The sequence below is a fragment of the Tetrao urogallus genome, assembly GCF_951394365.1.
Source record: "Tetrao urogallus genome assembly, chromosome: 1".
Classification (NCBI taxonomy): Eukaryota; Metazoa; Chordata; class Aves; order Galliformes; family Phasianidae; genus Tetrao; species Tetrao urogallus.
The window spans coordinates 122781892-122803503 of record NC_136813.1 but is presented as its reverse complement, the minus strand read 5'-3'; the positions used below and the strand labels follow the sequence as shown (position 1 = coordinate 122803503).

The following is a 21612-nucleotide window of genomic DNA, read 5'->3' as shown; positions in this document are numbered from 1 at the left end:
AGAGCACTATTTGTCTTCTGCACTGTCCTGCAGTGATGAGGTATTGAAACAGACAGACTTATCACCATAGATTTCTCCTTGATGAATGAAAGTATTAAACACTTCTGTCTCACAGAAATATACATAAAGATATAGACAAAGCACAGTATTTTATTCCCTGCGCATAAGGTCATATACTGCACACATTATACACAACAAAATAGAAATCCTTCTAAATTCAGGGACACAACGTTCTCAGCTTTTCATCAAATTTGTGATCTGGCAGACAATTTGATCCGATGCTTAAAAACAGGAAATAAGTATCAATGCTTGAGTGCAAATTTAACATTTACCTCATTGCAAAAGTTTCCCAGCCCTATAACAGTTTTTGTAAGTATGTTTTCTTACAGTGGCCTCAAAACCCATCTCATTATACACAAACACTTCCTGGGGGACCTTGTAAGTGCATTTCCCTTCAGCCAGTAATGTGTTAACTTATTAATTAGAACTGCTGCTGCAGGGTAAAGGAAAAGAAATTAATTCAAGAGCTGCCTTCGCAGGCCAACCTATCTTGGGTACTTTACTCACAGGAGAGCTATCTGCAATCCAGTTTTGTTTAATTAGTCCCACAAAAAGCAACTGTTCACTCTGATAAGAGCAGGGCAAGAGCAGGAAAAAAAAAGAAAGAAAGAAAGAAGGAAAGAAAAAAGCCCCACATCTCCTGTGTGCACCAATTTCATTTTTTAATTACATTCTGACATGAAAAACTGCTTGCTCCTTTCTCTCGCTGGCAAACCAAGAGCATTAGTCATCAGCCACGCCACTGTGTTCTTCCTCCTTACTCTGAGTCCGTCCCTGGAGTAGTCATGTTAGTAAGTCCTAGGGCTAGCAGAGATCACTGTAAAATTTGCTGTGCAGATCTCCTCATGAATTTACGACCCTACCACACATTTGCTGAGTGCTGATGCCAATACTGTCATGGTGTCTCTTCATTTTGATGCAGAAGCTCACAGGCTCTAGCAAAAGATTACCAAGGTCCTATCCAAAGAGGTGACAAATCCAGGCTACTCTGTTTATCCCCCTGCATATTCCTACCACCTGCCTACTTTGCTCTGCCACTATCCAGACCTTTGCATGTTAGAAGCCAAGCATCCATGCATATAAACAGCCTTCTCTCACACATACATCTTTAAACTTTATTTCTTGTGTAGTGCGAGGTGTTGACACATGATAATCAGACTACACAAATAAAAAAACAAAAGAAGTTATTTCTCTCAGGTATAGAAGTATGTCAAGAATATTCCCCTTTCACTCATTCCAAATATTAGGAAGCTGTCTGAATCTCAATACTTCAAAATTTATCTCAGTGACACTAATTAAAATCCTTACCTATTTACATCATATTTTCTTTCACTATCCAAATCACAAAAGCAGTTTTCTTTGAACTGTTTGAAATACTTTTTTGATGTAGCAATGTTATTTACTGGTAACTTTCCCACTTCCACAAAAGCAATTAAAACTCATGTTACACTGCTCTACACTAAGCTTTCACATTGAGCAACACTACAGACAACTTGAAACTTATCGTTACTCATCTGCTTCCTTTGCTAAGTTACCAAATCTAGTCAGATCCAGAACACTGCACATCTTATGAAACTATGTGTCTTTTAATAACAATAGTCTTTTTTATTTCTTCAATGGCTCCGTCTTCCAGAAATATGTTTTCCCTGACATGCTGACAGAAGGTAAAGCAGAAAAAGAAGTAGTGACACTTCACAAAGATTAAAAAAAAAATCTGTTTTAAGCAGGAGTAATTTTGCTAGCAACACAAAAAAAATAAACTTAATTCATAAAAATAGAAACATCGGCTAGAATAATGAGTTAAAAATGAAGTTCAAAATCATAAAAATGAGCTAGGAAACCAAAATGTATGTTTCAAGTTAGACTATGCAGTAAGTGATGGTATTCCTGTCATTCCCCATTCTTAAGTGCAGTGACTCTTCAGTTTAAAAAAGGGATTTTAAAGGTGGTGATGGGAAATAAAACTGGCCTAATCCCACTCTGATATCATTTCATATAAAAATAAGATCATGATCATTCTGAGTGTGTTTGTTAAGCATACATCTCCCCAACCTTCCTATACCATATGTTTTGCATCTCTTAGTCAATCCTTTGGGAATATGGAGAATCAAAAACCTAATTTTTTTGTTTGTTTTTTAATACAATTTTTACAAAGTTTTCTTTAACACGTGGATGACTGTACAGATGCAAGGGACCACCACCCACTATATTCGACCCACTCAAACACAGGAAGAGCTGAAATCATATCAAATAAGCTGCCCAAGAGCACTGTGTCCAGCTGTCAGCAGGAGTGCATAGGGGACACAGCCAGGAAGCAAGGGATAGGCCTGGGTGAAACAATACAGGGAGTAATGGGTGTATTGAGGGATGGAAAGGAGGAGTAAGTAAAAATAAGCCTGCACAGGGAACATGTAGACAGAAACTATAGGGACTGCTGTTGTGGTGGAGGGATAGATATAACAGCAGATCTTTTTTTCTCCCATGAACACTGGGGTGTGAGGGTAACTAGGAGAACAGATTGAAAGGGTAATGTGTTGGTTTTTGGCTTTGGGTTATCTTTTTTTTTCTTATGAAGCTTAGAAGGAAGATCTCAAGAGCTGTTTTGTTGGCAGATGTGGAAAAAGTCTTTTAATGTTAGATAATCAGTTATTGATAAAGTTGGATAAAGTAATGAGATAAGAGGCAAAATATAGAATTAGCCGTTGTAAAATACCATATTGAAAAGGGTAATTTTTATTGGGTAACTGAAAGGCAAAATGTAACAAAGTAGAATCACTTTAAACAGCCCCAGAAGATCTCTTTTTCTTTCCTCCTCAAGATAGACAGAGGCTAAGAGGTCACAGCAGAGAAAAAAATAGCACACAAAAACTCATTGTAGAACAGCTTGACTTCTGCAATTCTTTCCATTTTTCCCAATGATGTAATTGCAAAGAATAATTTAAAACAAAAAAACAAAACACATGGATAGAAATGTTGATAGTTTTCTGAATCTTCAGAACTTTCTCAGATGCCTAGGGAAAAACAGATGCTGTTAGAAATGGTGTGTGCTTCTGAGTACGTAAGGGAAGTAATATGCACTTTCCTCTCTAAAGACTATGCTCTCCTTCTCTCTCAAATGGTAACATACTAGCATGATCCCAGAAATATTACCGATAAATTTTGGTACCAGTTAAAAAAATACATTTAAATACTAGATAAATTATTTTCTTCTTAATGAATACATAAAAAATAATGAGTATATCTAAAATCTAAATTACTTGTCTATCCAGGTCTTTATTATTTATTTACTAACTCCAGAGTGAGGTAAATGATCCAGGTGACTTTACAGCTGTGTCATGAGGCACAACTATTAGATACAGCTCCCTGCAGACAAATAAGGCTGTGCAGCCCCTTATTCCAAGGAAGATCAGCACCTTAATGCCCTCGTTTTTAGAAAGAATCACTTCAAGGTTAGCCAAAGATAGGGAACATAACAAACACATTTACAATAAAAACAAAATACCAAAAGCATATTTACACTGTTGTGCAATAGGCTATCAGAGAAGGAAGAACTACAAAGGAGTCTGAAGCAAAAGACTGAAAATGCAGCAGTGACTGCAGGAAATACCGAGGTAGCTATGGAGCTGGAAAGACTGGAGACCCCAGATAAGACAGGGAGGTTTGTGCTTTGTGGGAAAAGCATAAATATAGATTTGGATGGTGGTGGTATCGATTTTGGTCAGTGGACTCTTTTTACGCAATTACCATTTCAAAAATCATTTCTACATCATGCATTGCTTTCCAGCAGGTGCTAGCAAAAGCAGTACAATTTAATGCAGAGCCTGATACGCACACACTATTGGAAAGGGAATCAGCCAAACTGCAGCAGCATGTTGTTGTAATAAAATGGTTCTTTCCCTGCCCAGTAAATAGGAGAGCACAAAAAGGGTGACTCGAGAAGGAAACAAGTCACCTAATTATCTTGTGGGACAAATACATTATGTGGTTTGATGAGGTGTGATCATATAGGTGGTCATTTTGGAGTTGTATTTTCTTCTCACTGTTATTACTGTTTGGAGTTTGACTTGTTTTATTTTTGTTTATTTTGCCTGTGCACCAACTGTGAGTATTTTGTATTTGTGTGAGGGGCTCACATTTGGCCTGCAATTTTTCAGGTGGCAAGCAGTCACTCTGAGCCCTGCATGCAATCATTTCAGCTGAGATGAGTCTTTTTGAAGTTCTGATACATGTCTGGTCTCATAATCACTCCATTCTTATCACATACACATTATGTTTTTAGCCTCAAACCATTTTTACCTGGAACACTCTGAAAACCTTCTGCTAATCAGCACCAATTTAAAACAAATAAACAATTAAAAAAAAAACAACAGCAGCAACAACAGCAAAAAAAAAAAAACAACAAAAACCAACAACAGTCTCAAGTCATTATTGTACATGACAATTTCTATCCCATTCTCTTAATTGCACAGAACCTTAAATGACTGTTTTCCTTTCTAAAAGATCATAATGCCACAAAATATCAAGTTCTTTTTCTAAGTTTGCTTTCTTGTGAAATAAATAACAAATGTAAGACTACTTCAAAACATAGAATCATAGAATGGCTTGGATTGGAAGGGTTCTCAAGGTTCACCTACTTCTAACCCCTCTGCCATGAGCAGGGTTGCCAAACACTAGCTCAAACACTAGATCAGCTTGCCCAAGGCCCCATCTATCCTGGCCTTGAGCACTTCTATGGACAGGGCACCCACAACCTCTCTGGGCACCCTGTTCCAGCGCTCACCACCCTATCCTGCTTAAAATCTCTCTTTAAATATTGGAAGGCTGTGATGAGATCCCCCTGAGGCCTTCTTGTCTCCAGACTGAACAAGCACAGCTTCTTCAGCCAGTTCTCAGAGGAGACGTGTTCCATCTTTGATCATCTTTGTGATGACCCTCCTCTGGACCTTCGCCAAAAGCTTCACATCTTTCTTGTGCTGGGAGGCCCAGATCTGGCTTCAGTATTCCAGTATAGCCTCATAAACACAGAGTAAAGAGGGACAATCACCTCCCTGTCCCTGCTGGTCACCCCTTTTCTGATGCAGCCCAGGATACCACTGGCTGAACTGCAAGTGCACACTGATGGTTCATGCTGAGTTTTTCATACATTGAGTTTTTTCATCTACTAAGACCCCTAAGTGCTTCTCAGCAGGAGTACTCTCAAGGAGTTCTTTTCCCAGTCGATATACATATCTGGAAATTACCCCAACACCTTGCACTTGGTTTGGTTGAACCTCATCCACTTCACATGGGTCCAACTTTTGAGTTTCTCAAGGTCCCTTTGGATGGCATCCCTTCCTTGTGCTGTATCAACTGCATCACTCAGCTTTGTGTCATCATACAACTTGCTGAGGATGCGCTCGATCCCATCATCTATGTCACTGATAAAGATGTTAAAGTGTACCAGATCCAAGGCTGACCCCTGGGGGACACTGCTCATCACCACCCACCTTCTGGACATAGAGCCATTGACCACAACCCTTTGGCAGTGACGTTCCAAGCAATTCCTTATCCACCGAATAGTCTATCCTTCACATCCATATCTCTCGAATTTAGAGACCATGTCAAAGGCCTTACAAAAATCCAGGTAGGTGACATAAGTTACTTTCCCTTTGTCCATCAGTGTCATCACTCTATCATGGGAAGCCACTAGATTGGTCAGGCACAACATTCCCTTGGTGAAGACATTGCTGAGGATCTCTGATCACCTGGTCATCCCTCACATGCCTTAGCATGTGTTCTCGGAGGATCTGTTCCATGATCTTCCCAGGCACAGACATGAGGCTTACTGGCCTATAGTTCTCCGGGTCATCTTTCTTCCCTTTCTTATAAATGGAAGTGATGTTTCCCTTTTTCCAGTCATCAGCGACTTTGACAGTCACAGTTTTTCAAATATGATGGAGAGTGGCTCAGCAACCACATCAGCCAGCTCTCTTAGGATCCTGGACTGCAAGTCACCTGGCTTCATAGACTTGTACACATTCAGTCTCATGAGGTGGTCTCAAACTTGCTCTGCTCTTACAGTGTGGGGGAGTTTGCTCCCTCAGTTCCCACCAAGAGGTTCAGAGATGTGAGAAATATAAGAAACCTGGTTGCCAGTGAAGACTGAAGCAGAGAACTCATTGAGTACCTTAGCCTTCTCTATACTGTTGTACCAGTACTTCCTTCTCATTTCTCAGAGGGGGTACACTCTGCTTGGCCTTTCTCTTCTGACCATTGAACCAGCAGAATCCTTTCTTGATATTTTTCACATCTCTTGCTCAGCTCCATCTGTGCTTTGGCTTTCCTGATCCCATCTTCTGCATATGTAGACAGCATTCCTGTATTCTTCTCAGGTGACATGTACTTGTTTCCACTGCCTTCTTTTCCCTCAATTTGTCCAGCAGGCCCTTGCCAAGCCATGTCAGTTTCTTATCTCCTTTTCCTGCTTTCTTATTCTGAGGGATGGAGAGCTCTTGTGCTCTTAGAAAGGCATCCTTAAAGAGTAACCAGCTTTGCTCCACTCCTTTGTCTCTAAGGACATCTTCCCAGGAGATCTCATTGAACAATTCCCTTAAACAGCCTGAAGTTCACTCTCCTGAAGTTCAGAATCCTGACTCTTTGCCAGGCCCACATTCCTCAAGATCATGAATACAAGCAGGGCATGGCCATTGCAGCTCAGTTGCCTCCAATCTTTATGTCTTAAACAATCTCCTCCACACTGGTGAGCACCAGGTCCAGCAACACTTCACCTCTGGTCGATCTGTCCAATACCTGAACTGGAAAGTTATTATTGAGGGACTTCAGGAGTCTGCTAGATTGCTTTCAGCACACCACGCTGTTTTTCCAGCCGATATCTACTTGACTGAAGTCTCTCATCAAGATGAGAGTCTGAAAGCATGATACTTCTTGCAGCTGAAGCAAGAAGGCTTTGTCAACATGCACCCCTTGATAAGGTGGCCTGCAGTAGACCCCAAATACCAGCTGTCTTTTGTGGGCCCCATATCTAATTTTAACCCACAGGCTCTCAACCTGCTCCTGACTGTCTCAGAAGGAGCTCCTCACAGTCTATCCGCTTTTTAACATAGAGGGCAACTCCCCCACTCCTCCTATCTTGCCTATCCCTTCAAAAAAGCTTATAGCCCTCAACGGTGGTATTCCAATTATGTGAATCTTCCCACCACGTTTCTGCAACCGCAATAAGATCATAGTTTTCCAAGTGCACCATGGTTTCCAACTCCTCCTGTTTATTTCCCACACTGTGTGCACTGGTATAGAGGCATTTCAGCTGAGCTTTCAGAGGGGCTGCCTTCCTAGAGGAGCCCTCCTACAAACCTCTGGGACAAATCTGAGGTCTTTCCCTGCTTCCTCCTAAAGTGACAGTGCCCTTTGGCTCTCTGTCCCTCAACAGCTCTAGTTTAAAGTCTTGGTGATGAGCCTAGCCAGCCTGCTGCCTAGTACATTCTTGCCTCTCCTGGTCATTTGCATCCCATCCCATGTCAACACTTCTCGTTTCTCAGAGGTGTGTCCTAGATCACAGAACCCATAGCCTTTGGCATGACACTATCCATGCAGCCAATTATTCAACTGGTCCTTTCTCCTCCTTCTGCCTGAATCCCAGTCTCCAGCTGGGAGAATTGAGAACACTAACTGTGCTCCCAATCCCTTCAACATCTTCCATACACACACATCTCCATGTTTTGAACTGAAAAAGCTGTTTAAACTATTTATACCTGTGTGCATACATTTAAAATTGCATCCAATTGCTGCTACCTTGCTTAATCAAGAACAATTACCAAACTACTGCATGAATTTTTGTTCTCTTAACAGGCAGAAGTTAAAAAGAAAACAACACACATTTTCAAATTTTCAAGTCCTATAAGAGTTCAAAGTTAGTACCACATGAACACAGTGGATGTTTCATGCATGTTGCCTATGTTTGTACAAACCAGTCAACCTATCAAAAAAACACCTATCTTGCCGACTAAAGGGTTTTGGGGGAGACTAATTTTTTGTGGCAGATGTTTGCCTAAAAGAAGTCACTAAAATGTCAGAATGAAGAGCATAAGAAATGCTAGTTAATGTTTAGATAAAACAGATGAAGCAACGCAAGAATTTGTAAAGGATCATTTCAAATATCGTATCCCTGTGATAACTGGGCAAAAACTAAATGCAATTCATTTGTGTATGTGAACAGTACTGACACAGGTCTTGTGTAATTAAGAGGGTTACACCCCAAACTAAGGATAAATGTATATATATCAAGCACCAGTTGAATTTTTAATTAAGAAGTAGCTATGACTGGATCAGAAAGGATTACATCATAATTATAGAAGTATTAGAGGGAAAAAAAATCCAGTCATTCTAGAATAGTCTCTGTAAAGATTGTTTTCCATGTGTTTCCCAACTCCTACGATTCAAGAAACTAAAAGATTTGTATACAATGATCTATTTTTTCCTATTATTCTCTGCATTTCTGAATACCACAGTAACAAAGGGAAAGGAGACCAAACAGAAAACTTAAGAAAATCAGAAATTTCTGCTAATAGTCTTACCTAATTAAGAATAGCACTCACAAATTCATTTCTCTAGTTCTGAGATGAAACCTAGTGAGTTACAAGATGCCTCAAAGAGGAACGCACATTCAACATCATGGTTTTGGAAAGGGAGGAGTCTGGGGAAGGATAAAAGCACCTGATAGCACTAGCTAGCTTAAAATTTAGCAAGTATTAACGTGCCAATTCTTTGCAACAGAGCTTATAAGGTTGTGCTTGTCTTTTAGACATTGCTTAATTAGAATTACATAGACCAAATAAAAACTTCTTACCGATGACTTCCATCAAGATTTGATTTGTGGATGAAATTCAGTTTAGCATCTGCCCAATAAAGTTTCTGTTCTTCATAATCCAATGTCAGTCCATTTGGCCAATAAATGTCCGTGTTGACTATAATGGAGCGGCTTGAACCATCCATCCCAGCACGTTCTATCTTTGGCACTTCTCCCCAGTCTGTCCAATACATGAACCTATAATTATTTTAAAAACAGAAAAAATAAAGAAAGCATAAGTATAAATCTACTATTGGAACATTTAATACCACTTTCATTAAGGTGAAAGCTATCTCTATTCTACAATGCCAGTGTTTCTGGAGCTCTGTTTTACTGGGTAAGGTACATATGACCTGGGAATAAAAAAAAACAAAACACCTATCACTTTAGAAAACGAAGGAGAAAAAAAACAAATCCACAGTACTACATCACATTATACTTCCAAACATCTCTTTCTCTCCTCAAGTCAGCTAAGATAGATAGGCATATCCAACAGATTTTGACAATAATCAACATTAAACAGAAAAGATGGATATTGCAGACTATCATGAAATAATCTCTTTAACAAGAGTCAATGTGGGGGGCATGGCAAAAAAAGATTTATACCCAACATCATAGCAGATGTACATAAACAGTTAAGCAGATTTGATGGAAGACCAACTCACATTCTTTTTTTTTCCTCCAGGGAAATTCACAGAAAGGCAGCTAAGTCAACACATTTAGAAGTATAGTTTTCACACACTGAATGGACATAGCTCTGTAAAATCTTTTAAGATTGAGTAAGGGTCATTACTTGGAAATGTATGAGAGAAGGGAATTTATCTGGTTGTGTGTAAGACTGAACTTAAGCAAGGGAAACCACATCATTAAGACTGTACACTGTGGAGGAGGAATAGTATTCCTTCTTTTTCTGCAGGTGGTAGAAGATTGGTTTACTTCTGAGTTGTTAACATAATGCAACACTAAACAAAAACAATTTGTAATATAAACAGATTAGACAAAGTGTGCCAGCGAAGCTTGCTATGTTATGTTGTTGCAGCTGGGCAGACAAAAGTCTACTGTCCTAAGTTGTTTTTCTTAACCCTATGTCATCTGCTGGCATACCTGCCAGTATCTGTGTTCCTTAACCTGGCTCAGTCAAAACAACCCAGACTTGGAAAGGTCTGAAGCTTTAAACTAACCCAGATTGTCACACAACAACAAAATGTCAACTATATGGTGCCCACATGTGAAGAGGCCTGGCCACCCATCCTCTAAAGAAAAGCAAATGTGCAACACATTTAAGCAACATTTGCAGATGAAGTTATTCTTGGCAAAGATTTATTTTAAAAAAAAAAAGTCAGGAAATTCCATGTCATCTTTTTCCCCTTAATCCATGTCTACAGCTGTGCATTAAAACAAACAGACTATCTGTGGACAGAAATGCAGCTGATGAAAACAAATGTTGTTCTATTTAATACAAGTGAGTCATTCTTTATGGAGAAATATACCTGTACGGCACAGAGAGAGAGCATTTGAGACTGCCGCAGTCATGAATGAGTGCTATAGAGAAATCATTTTCCTGCCATGAAGAAGAAAAAAAACAAATGATCTTCAGATAGGCAGCACAGTAGCAAGTTGCCTGGTGAAGCTGCGCAATAAAAAAACTACAGACTCAAAAAGTTTTAGAAGTCACAAAGCACTTCTCCAAATAGCACGTGTGAGGAAGAAGGGACAACAAGGAAGAAATATTTTTAAACTTCTTTTAAAAGACTCTTCTTTACCCCAACTTGTCATGCCCCAGACTTCCTAATACTTCTTCAAGGTTAATAGGTTCCAAGGTCCTGGCCACCCTGCTAGACTGATTTTTCAGGCTGAAACAGAAAGCTCATTAGTTGCTGTATAGCCTTGCCTTCTTCCCTGTCTCTCTCTCACCTCTCACACACAGTACAATTAATGAAGAGAAAAACAGGTAAGGGAAGTCTAGCCACAAAGTAGTCTTCCCAGACTTCATAAAACCAGCCACGTTTTATTTGTCAGAGGAGGCCACATGCACATAGCATTTGTTTTAATATTCTGCAGTGCTTCCATTCAGCTCTGATGGCCTCTGCTCCATTTCTGCCATAGCTTTTTCTACTATCTTCTTTCTGTTTACCACTACTCTGCTTAAATCCCATGGTTCTAATGTCTACATTAAAAACCTTTGGAACCAATCATGCTCCAGCTAATGGCATCAAAGCTGTGTTTCACTCAGGAAACTGGGTTTTTCATCACTGTCAAAGTAATCCAGGTGATAGTTTGAAAACCATCTTTTTTCAGTAACAGCAGCCTCCTGGAGAGATCATCTCTTGCTTGCAATACAGTGCTTACGTGGCTATGGAGCAAAAAGGATTCAAGGAACAGGTTTGGGCTAAAATAATCGGTTATCACTCTGAATGATCTCCAGTGCGCTGCAGTGGTCTACAAGCACTTCCACTTGTACACAGGCTGGAGGCCTCTATAGCTGCTTAAATCAGGAGCCGGCAACACTCGCTAAGTTCTCAATTTCAGTTTCTTATTCAGAAAGTACAAGCACTTCCCCACAACAGCTGAGCAAGTGGCACAGGGTGTGGGAGCCAGAGGAGATGAGAAGAACTGTTTAAAACAGCTATAAGAAATGCAGCCCCATCCCCCCTCAAACCATGCTTGAAGCTACCTGTGATTACTATAAGGAGACCTGGCCAACAGCCAGAGTACAGATGGACACAGCTGTAAACTTTTCTTGTTGCAGAGGTGCCAGCAGATTTTTCTACAGAGATCTCAAATCATTTTTGCGAGTAACATCAAACTACTCACATCCGTCTATTGCCAGTTCTCTCTTCTGGATGCCTCAGATTCTTGTAAGATTACATAATGGTTGGTAAGTGAGCCACACAGAGCCATACAGAAAAGCTAAGGATCTTTCTCCCTCCCCTTCAAACATATTTAATTAACACTTAATTAAAAACAATCAAAAACAACAACAACAAAGCAAAGCCTACAGGCTACAGCAAAACATTCACCAATAAGGAACAAGCTCCCCAGAGAGGCTGTGAAGTCTACTTCTCTGGAAATATTCAAAACCTGCCTGAAAGCTTCTCTGTGCAACCTAGTTAGGGAACCTGCTCTAGAAGCAGTGTTGGTCTAGGTGATCTCCAGAGAACCCAGAGAGAGAGTCAAATCTCTCTCTAATCTAATAAAAATAGTACCACATCATATTAAAAGTGATTCTGTGTATCTACATTTCTTTTTTCTATTTCAGTAACTAATGATTTTATTTTAAAAAAAATGGTTTTAATTAAATAACCTTAAGATTTTTCATCTTACTGTTAAAAGCCATGCACATCAGACTTTAATAGTAAGACATCAGAAATAGTTGTGAGCTGTTATAAAAATTAACAGAATAACTATATTATTTATCATGGTTAATTTTAATATTAGGTGCTCGTGTCAAGAAACATTGCAGCTCCCCCTCAGAGAATTAAGGTCCATCAAGTAGAAAAGAGGAAGGGTCTTCAGCATCAGTAGGTATGATGTTTTATTTGACCGTGGTCCAGAGTGTTCATTACTCCGTTAATGAAAAATTGTGAAAATGTTTATCTTATACAGTTTGTTGTGGTTCAACTCAGCAGGTGGCTCGGCACCACACACTCCCTCACTCCCTCCCTTCCCAGTGGGATGGGGGAGAGAATTGGAGGGAAAAATATTAGAACTCATGAGTTGAGATAAACCTATTTACTAAGGTAAAGAAAAGAAAAAGGATAATAGTTAATGACAATTTATCTGTATCTATCTATCTATATATGAGTGTATATAACAGGTGATGCACAAACAATTGTTCATCACCCATTTGCTGTCTGACTCAATTCTTTCTGGGGTGCCATGTCCCCACAAGAGCTGCTTTTCAAGACTCAGGATACTATTTCAGACAATGGCAGTCATCCAGTGGTTGCTCTCACAATTGTAAGAGCATGCCATTTGTCAAGACAAATTTGTGGAAGTGTGATATAATCCACCTGCCAGGTCCCCCCATATTTGTATTTCAGTCATCATTCTCTGTACCAAAGAGGTTTTATTCCACTTGGCTGCTTAACTATAGCACATGTTTCACACTTATGGATAACCTGTGCAAGAGCGTCCATAGTCAAGGCCACCCCTCAGTCCTGAGCCCATTTATAGGTTGCATCTCCATTCCTTGATGGCCTGAAGTGTCACAGTCCCACTGAGCTAGAAATAAGCATCTATCACAGTAGTTGGGTATTCTATTACATTTTTATCAGATCCAGAAGTATTCTCTTCCCCTTGAGAATACTGAACAATGTTGAAAAGATCTCAGTGGCATAGTCCAGATCCAGCACACTGCAGAGGTTTGTGCCTCTTTAGGATTGCCAAGGCAACAGCAGATCTTTTCCAAATATTCTACTAGTTTGTCAGGATTCCGTTGTTCAGAGGTGAAGTTCCAAACCACTGGGGGTGCCCACTACTTTAGATACCTGCCCAAACAATCCCACACTTCCTACAACTCAGAACTATCCCACCTCAGGGCAGGTATCTGGGTGACATTCTTAAATAATGTCACGGAACACATTCACAACAAATAGCAATAGGAACATGGTAGATTGAATTTCCCACGGATATTCATAACTCCCAAGAGCTAATGTAACTAGCTCTTGAGCTCTAGTGAAAGAAGGAAAAGTGAAAAAGAGGCTGATGAACTGCTGGAAAGTGTCCTCCTCTATCTCCTCCATGGCCAGACTCCCCGAAAGACAAAGAAAAGAGTGTAATCGTTAATAGAATCAACAACATGCCATCCAGAGCCTAACAATGACTGCAATGTTGAATACACACAAAATAGTAATTTCTCAGCTGGCAATTTTATCGTAAGATAAGCCAAGGCCACACAGTGAGCAAAAAAAAAAAAAAAAAAAAAAAAAAATCTTAATCCAACCCTCAGAGGTGACAAACAATGCATCAGGGAAAATAAACAGCAAGGAAGGTGCTACACAATATAGTTCCACAAAAAGACTCAAAGAGCTCTATAAATAGGGAAACAATTAACATAGTGACTAGCAATTATCAAACTACCACAAAACCCTGTATTAACATGCTCCAGGGCCAGATCTGCTGTTATCTCAACATTCTGTGCCCCACGTTGGGTGCCAAAATGACTGTTGCATGTAATTAGGCAGGTGGCTCAGTACCACACAGTCATTTGCTCACTACTCTCCTTCCCAGTGGAACTGGGAAGAGAATCAAGGAAAAAAAAAAAAAGCATTCCAACTTGTGCGTTGAGAGAAAACTTATTTAGTAAGATAGACAAAAGGAAAATATTTATGACTATAGATATATATACATGCACATATATATGGATGTATATAACAAGTGGGCCACAAACAATTACCCATCAACCAACCCCTCAAGCAGTGAAAGAGAGAGTGATGCACCCCTACCCCTTTCAAAACTCTTTCCACATTATGTCTTATGCTATGGAATAGCATGTTACCTTTGGTCAGTTTAAGTCAGCTGTCCTAATTCTGTTCCCTTCCAGCTCATTGGGCCCTTTGCTGAGAACGGCCTCGGCTCTGCACAACACTGCTTAGCAGCAGCTATGAACATCAGTGCATTATCAACATTTTTTTTCTTCTAGAGAAGAAACAAAGCACCACACCAGACACTGTGAAGAAAACCTGTCTCAGCTGAAACTAAAACACAGGTATACCACATACAAATATTAAGAACAATGAGAAGAAAAGCTTAAACCTACAAACATTTTCCCGTGCATTCTTAAACTCATGGGTGGTTTTTTTGGTTGCTTTTTCATTTGTTTTTGAATTTTGGCATCTCCTGTAAGTAAAGTGAAACAGGCTATAAAAACTTCCTCTTCAAAACCATCAGAAATCACCATGCACTGTACAGCTGTAACTTGCTAGTTGTGATTTGCTGCAAATTATAAAGTTTTGCCATGGCAAAAGAAAGGAAACAGCGTTTCTTGATTCCACTCTGAGAGATGAACAAACACGGTAAAGAACAGGGCTTCTTTTCCAATAAAGCTCAAAGTCTAGGTGCACTGAGGGTAGATTATTTCCTATACGCAGAAAAAAAAGCTTGCACAGTACAAATGCTGAGATTAAATACTATAATTCAGCAGTGATTTCCAACAGTACTCACACTGAGACAGAAATTCATGTCCAGCACCTATCGGCTTTGCAATCTTCTGATCTGTGATGCTCCCCATCACTGATACGGATTCTTTCAGCCCCGCTATCTTGCACGAAGCCAGGCCCCTGCCAGGAGCATCATTAAAGCCCTAGCCAACAGCTGTTTCACTCATTGAGCAGGGATACCATAAACAGCACTTAGCTGATTGTAAGGCAGTTAATTGGGACACCTTGCAGGGCAGGCAATCATTTACCTTCACGAACATTATTCTGTGGGAAGAACAGCTGCCTAATTGGGACAGCCAATTATTTGGTTAAGCCCTTCACAGTGGATGCTTCAACTTTTCAATTATGCTCGTTTACGTCCCTGAAAACCTCTAAACTCCACAAGGACCCCAAAGAGCCACCCAGCCTCAGAGCCAGGGTAGGTTTCAAGGGCACAGCATCCCCTGGAGCTCATCAGCTCTGCAGTACTCCCTGCAGAGCTTGGCACTCGACTCACTCTGCTCCACACTAGCAGGACTGCCACTCTTCCGATGAGGAAAAGTGAAATTAAATAAGAAACACAAATTGTTCATGAAAAAGGTGTATCACATATATGCATTTGGCTGCTTAAACTAGTTCTTGACTTTAGAAGAAGAAATGTCTGTAGTCCTTCAGGACTTCAAGAAAAAAAAGCCCAAACAAGCAATCATTCCATGTGTCCTCAATAGAAACTTGTTGAGGAAGATTTAAGGAGGAATGGAACCACAATCCAGAAGGACTTAAAGTCTCAAACTAAGCAGAAAATGAGTTTTCAAATGGACTCTAAGTACCATCAGAAGGTTCTAGCATGAAGTTTCTCAACTGATTGAAAACTTCAAGAAATATTTTCAGTCCTTCAAAAGAAACAAAAAATGTACACAGTCAACCAAATACAGAGATAATTTATTCATGAGAGAGGAAGAAATATTCCTTCAGGATACGACCAAGATAAACACAAATTAGATGTTCTTAGCTAGTTGAGAACTGCAGTTTTTCCTAACAGTTTGTTTCTATGAATAAGCACAGGCATTAACTGAACATGATTTTCAGAGTTGCTCTACAGTAATATCTTACATTATCTCTCTGTGCTCAAGGAAAATTTCTGTGCAATTAACTTATCCTACACAAGTTTTCAACTGCCTTTGTGTGACTACTCTTGAATGTGCTTAGAGCAGCTATACAGGGAATCAGGCATGAGCTATTAACATCCTACAACACTGAATTTCTTTCCCTTAAATTTTCTGGTTTGGGAGCCCACAAGCTCTTATCAAAACTGCAGTTTCTCATTTTGGCTACGCAGAGCTGACTCATTTACTGGACAAAACAAAAACATATTTTGCTGAAAATCAAGTCTTTCATATTTCATTCTCCTCAAATACATCAGTGTATCTACCAAGTTACTAGAAAACCCAGAAATGCTAAAATGCTGCAGCTTTTTAATTCCCTACCCACTCCGTCCCCTAATTCCCACCTCCACCCTCTGCATGCTGGTAAAGGCTGGAGGCCTGGCATACTTCCACCTCTGCTCATCCATTCATTTCACAGTGCAGACTGTTAGTGCTCAGATCACTAAAACTATCGAGGAGTCTGTTCAGTGACTTTAGCACAGTGACCAGAAGTAGAGATGTCTCATTCTGCTATTGCTGCCAACAAAGCAGTGACCTCCTGAAGCATCTGAAATCAATGATGAACTACTGCAGCCTTCACAACATCTCCCAGGAATCCTAAAAGACTAAACAAACAAATGGGGAAAACACTGTGCTAAATTTCATGTCTGTGTACATCAGCCATATAATAGAAAGAAGTCTACTGGAATACTTATTTTGTGAGACATGCAAATACTGTTCCTGGTGTACTCTACGCTGGTTCCTCAAAAGAACTGGCCCACCCTGGTGACAGTAGTTCTGCACAAATGACTGCATTTATCCTAGCACCTCAGGCAGTACGCTCATCAGGCAAAGACCCACCTGTAATCAGTAAGGCAATATGAGGACTTCCTCGTAAGATCTGGCTTTAGTTTCCTATATACTTCTCATCTGGTAGGAGAAAGAAATTTTTGTTTGACCTTTCCTTTTCTTTAATTTATTTTTTAAAATGAGGGATAAAAGCAAACATTTCCATTTTGGAAAGAAGAAATATTTCAATGAAGCTGTCAGAAGCTGATGCTTTGATTCTAACTCATTATCAACAATACATTATAAAATTAGAATGAGATTTTGGAGATTGTTTTCTCAAGTCCTAAAAATAATATACTGGAAGATATTTATAAGAAATCAAAATGGTAGCACAAACTTACTCGATAAACTTATTTTCTATGCATGAATAAGGATTTAATACGCAAAAGTATCTCTTAGCCAAAATGCTGGCTGTTTTCAGGTTTCTAGCTTGAGAAATATTCTGGGCAATCTGACAAGAAAAGCACAGAGGGGAGATTGTTTTTCATTTTCATCCAGACATTTCTGAGAGTCTGTAGGAAGTAACATTTGACTGAACTGTCAAACATGTGCTTATACACTGTAGAATTGCATGCATCAGATTGTCCTTTTGGACACATCCTAAAGAAACAAGAAAAAGAAGTTCATCAGAAAACAAGAAGTTGTTTTTGCTGAATGCACAGGAAGGCAGAATTTCAGTTGTTTGAGCAGGTGGAAAGGTCTTTCCCTCCATGAACTTGTAAATTAACCTTTTCTATCTCCAGACATAAAAGGTCTAACAGTGTGCCTTCTACACTTATTGAACAGAAGCCATTTTTTCATTTATTATAGAGCAAGCAGGAAATAAAGCTGTCAGAACTCAGCAGCATTAAAAAACAACAACAACAACAACAAAAAACTGCCCCAGCTTTAGCCAAATAAATATAGAAAGAAACAGTTTCTTCTCTCTGTTATCTATTTAACACCACCACTAGACCCTAGCTGACTGCAAAATGGAAGTGAAAAGCAGATGTGGGCTGGAATGCCTCAGTCAGCCCTTTGTGCAGGAATTGGCCCCAACATCATACACCAGACCCTACAAAGTTCAGCCAGATTTTTAGTTGCAGGTAAGACAACAGAAAATTGAAACATAACCTAATGTAATAGGAGATGGACAAATTGACAAAAGGAAAACACTTGCCTTCCAACATATCTTGCTTCTTCAAATTTTCAAGAAAATATCAGAGGAAAGCAAACAGGTTGGCAGTGCTGACAGAATTTCAACACACACACATACACACACGCACACACAAAACAACCATACCATATTCTCTAGAGAAGCTAGCAAAGAAGCAGGGGCAGGACCTCACACCACTGCTGGGCAGCTCTGGAAACTGAGTCTCACAGATACACTGAGTCTTCAGAGCTAGCTGAGCATTGCCCAAGAGCAGACTGTGAACATAGAACACCTGGTTTTAAACTGCTCTTCAAGATCCCATTAAAAGATACAGATCCCCATGCATGTGAATTGAACAAAACTCTGAAAGCAAGTATAAAAGAATATTTAGCTATATTGAAATGATAAGTGGTGGAGAGCGCAAGAAACTGCTAGAATTATTCCTCACAGTCATTCCAAGAGAAACTTTACTTGGTACTTTGCACAATGAAAAATAATTTGTCTCTTTACAATGTTTTGTATTAAACATACAAATATTTGCACCATATAATATTTGGAATTCACTAATTTCAAAGAGCCTTGAGCTGAAACTGAACACGTGTAAATCAGCTGCTACTGTTAATTTTTCAGTCTCTGCTTTGACAAGTACGAGAATCTTTGCAGTGAAGTCAAACTTGCTACTTATATTTCAATATAAAAAAAAAGGATAATTTTCCTCACCCCTTTACACATCCTTTATATAGGAAGCAAAGAAAGTTTTTTTGTTGCAAGTTGTTCAGATGAAGCAGTGGTTTTTCCCTATGTATGTATCTTAAATTGAAGCACTATGATCACATCTATTATACCACAGCGGGAAGTCATAAACTTTACCCATATTGCCTGGTACACGAGAGTGAGAGGGAGAACCCATTTTGCATTCTCTGCTGTTTCCTTCCAGCAAAAAGTCATACCACTGTACATCACTATGCAGTAGCATTATTTCCTACCTAGAAGGACTTAGTGGTTCTAGTAGATGTAAAACTCAACACGAGCCAGCTGTGTGCCTTTGCAGCCCAGAAGGCTAATGGTATCCTGAGCTGTGTTAGAAGAGTGGTGGTCAGCAGAGAGAGGGAGATGATTGTCCCTCTCTACTTTGCCTTTGTGAGACCCCACCTGGAGTACTGTATCTTGGTCTGGGATGCTCAGAACAAGGAGGATGTGGAGCTGTTGGAGTGGATCCAGAGGAGAGCAGCAAGGATAATAAAAGGGCTGGAGTACCTCTCCTATGAAGACAGGCTGAAGGAGCTGCGCTTGTTCAGCCTGGAGAAGAGAAGGCTCTGAGAAGAACTCATTACAGCCTTCTAATATTCAAGGGGATCTTATAAGCAGGAGGGAAAACGTTTTTACATTGGCAGACTGTGATAGGACAAGAAGGAATTGTTTTAAACCAAAAAGAAGGGAGATTTTGCTAAGATGTCAGAGGAAAGTGTCACAGAGAGGGTGGTGAGGTGCTGGAACAGGCTGCCCAGAGAAGATGTGAATGCCGCATCTTTGGATCTGTTCAAGGCCAGGCTAGATGGAGTCCACAGCAACCTGATCTAGTGCTTGAGCTAGTGTTTGGCTACCCTTCCCATGGTAAGGTGATTAGAACTAGATGATCCATGTGGTCTCTTCCAACCCAAGCCACGCGATGATTTAATGCATTAACAAATCAAGCTGCCTTGGACTTTCGATATCACGTTTCTAGCAGGCTCCTGATTCTCTTCCCATAGTTTCCAACATATTGCTCGGTAAGGAAATCAGGCTTACGTGTATGTAACCCTCATTCCCTAGGTTGTTTTTTTTTTCAAGTGAATTGGGAATGACATTTAGGGGCTCATTAGATTTTCAGTGCAGCGTCTGTCCTCGTGATTTGTTTATCAGTTTCTTGATAAGGAAACCAAGTTGATGCCCTCTGTTAGCAATCTGCAGGCAAACCACTCATTTCAGCTTTTCTGAAATGCCCTTGTTTGCCTTGAATTTTTTTTTCCTTCTGTACTTTGATCATCCACTAGACTCACTGAATCACTTATTCTGCTGTAAGAAAGCAACATGAAGCAATTAGTCTTTTCATACTACAAAATTACCAAAAATAAGGTCTTATTTTTAACCCATCAAAAGCTACAAGATGCTTGTGAACAAATAAACAAAAAAAAAACAAAAAAAAAAAAAAAAAAAAAAGGAAAGAGATCATCCTATGGAAGATAAAAAGAATAGAAACAAAAAGAATCAGTGTAATTAATGCATAATAAGACAGGACACATTACACCTGAGGTATACATTGAGCCCTAATTCTGGAGATCAAGACTAGGCAAGCTTTGCAGTTGTTGAGGAGGAATGTTTCTAGTGAACATTTAGAAAGCCATACTATACATGATCAGAATATAGGCTAAAGGCTTTACACTCAGATGAAACGAACAGCCCTTCATTTACATATTGAAGAAAAAAAATCTGTTAAGCAACTAAGCTGACCTGCTGGAAAGCATCTCTGCTAAGAAATACCTGGGAGTCCTGACATACAATGGGTTGACCACGAGCCAGCAGTGTGCCCTCATGGCCAAAAATGCCAACGGTATCCTAGAGTGCATTAAAAAGAACATGGCCAACAGGTCAAGGGAGGTTCTTCTCCCCGTCTACTGTGCCCTGGTGAGACCAGAACTGTGCTCAGTTTTGGGTTTCTCTACTCAAGAAAGATAGGGAATTACAGGAGAGAGCCCAACAGAGGCCTACAAAGATGAGTATGGAACATCTCCCTCATGAAGAAAGACTGAGAGATCTGGGACTGTTCAGCCTGGAAAAGAGAAGGCTAAGAGGGGATTATATCAACTCTTATAAATACCTGAAGGGAGGGTGTCAAGTAGATGGAGCCAAGCTCTCTTCAGTGACGCCTAGCAACAGGACAAAGAGCACAAACTGAAGTGCAGGAAGTTTCCTATGAACATGATAATAAATTCTACACTTTGAGGGTGACAGAGCCCTGGAACAGGCCACCCAGAGAAGTTGTGGAGTCTCCTCTGGAGATATTCAAAACCTGTCTGGACACTTTTTCTGGTGCAACCTACTCTGGGGAGTCTGCTTTAGCAAGACAACTAGATGATCTCCAGAGGTTCTTGCCAACCCCTGTGTTTCTGTGAAAATATTACTGGAATTTTATTTTCTGCTATTTATTAGAGTGGTTTTATAGAAGTACATCATATGAATGCTTCAGAATTTTTTTTTAAAGCAATAAAATCATTCTTCTCATTTAACTTGCAGAAACAGATGTCATGGTAAATACAACGCTAACTGCATACAAAGGAAATTATATGCTAATATATGTAAAACAAGCAAAAAAAAATCTCAAAAACAAATAGACATATTTTCTATATTTAAATATATTGTGAACTGAGGTCCAGTTTTTTAGAAACTCGCAGTTACATATAA

The 21612-nt window shown here is 39.7% G+C and overlaps 1 protein-coding gene across 5 annotated transcripts in view; it reads right to left on the bottom strand.

Annotated features, from left to right (window-relative positions):
- LRP6 (LDL receptor related protein 6) overlaps window positions 1-21612 on the bottom strand; it is a gene marked incomplete at its 5' end in the record, with an annotated part of 128230 nt that overhangs the window by 63245 nt on the left and 43373 nt on the right. For 4 of the 5 annotated variants that reach the window (XM_079549373.1, XM_079549374.1, XM_079549376.1 and 1 more), the window contains one exon: window positions 8903-9100. The exons of the other annotated variant lie outside the window; for it this stretch is intronic. In XM_079549373.1, coding sequence (XP_079405499.1) covers window positions 8903-9100 — 198 coding nt within the window. The remainder of the gene's footprint in view (window positions 1-8902; window positions 9101-21612) is intronic. 5 annotated transcript variants of the gene reach the window in all.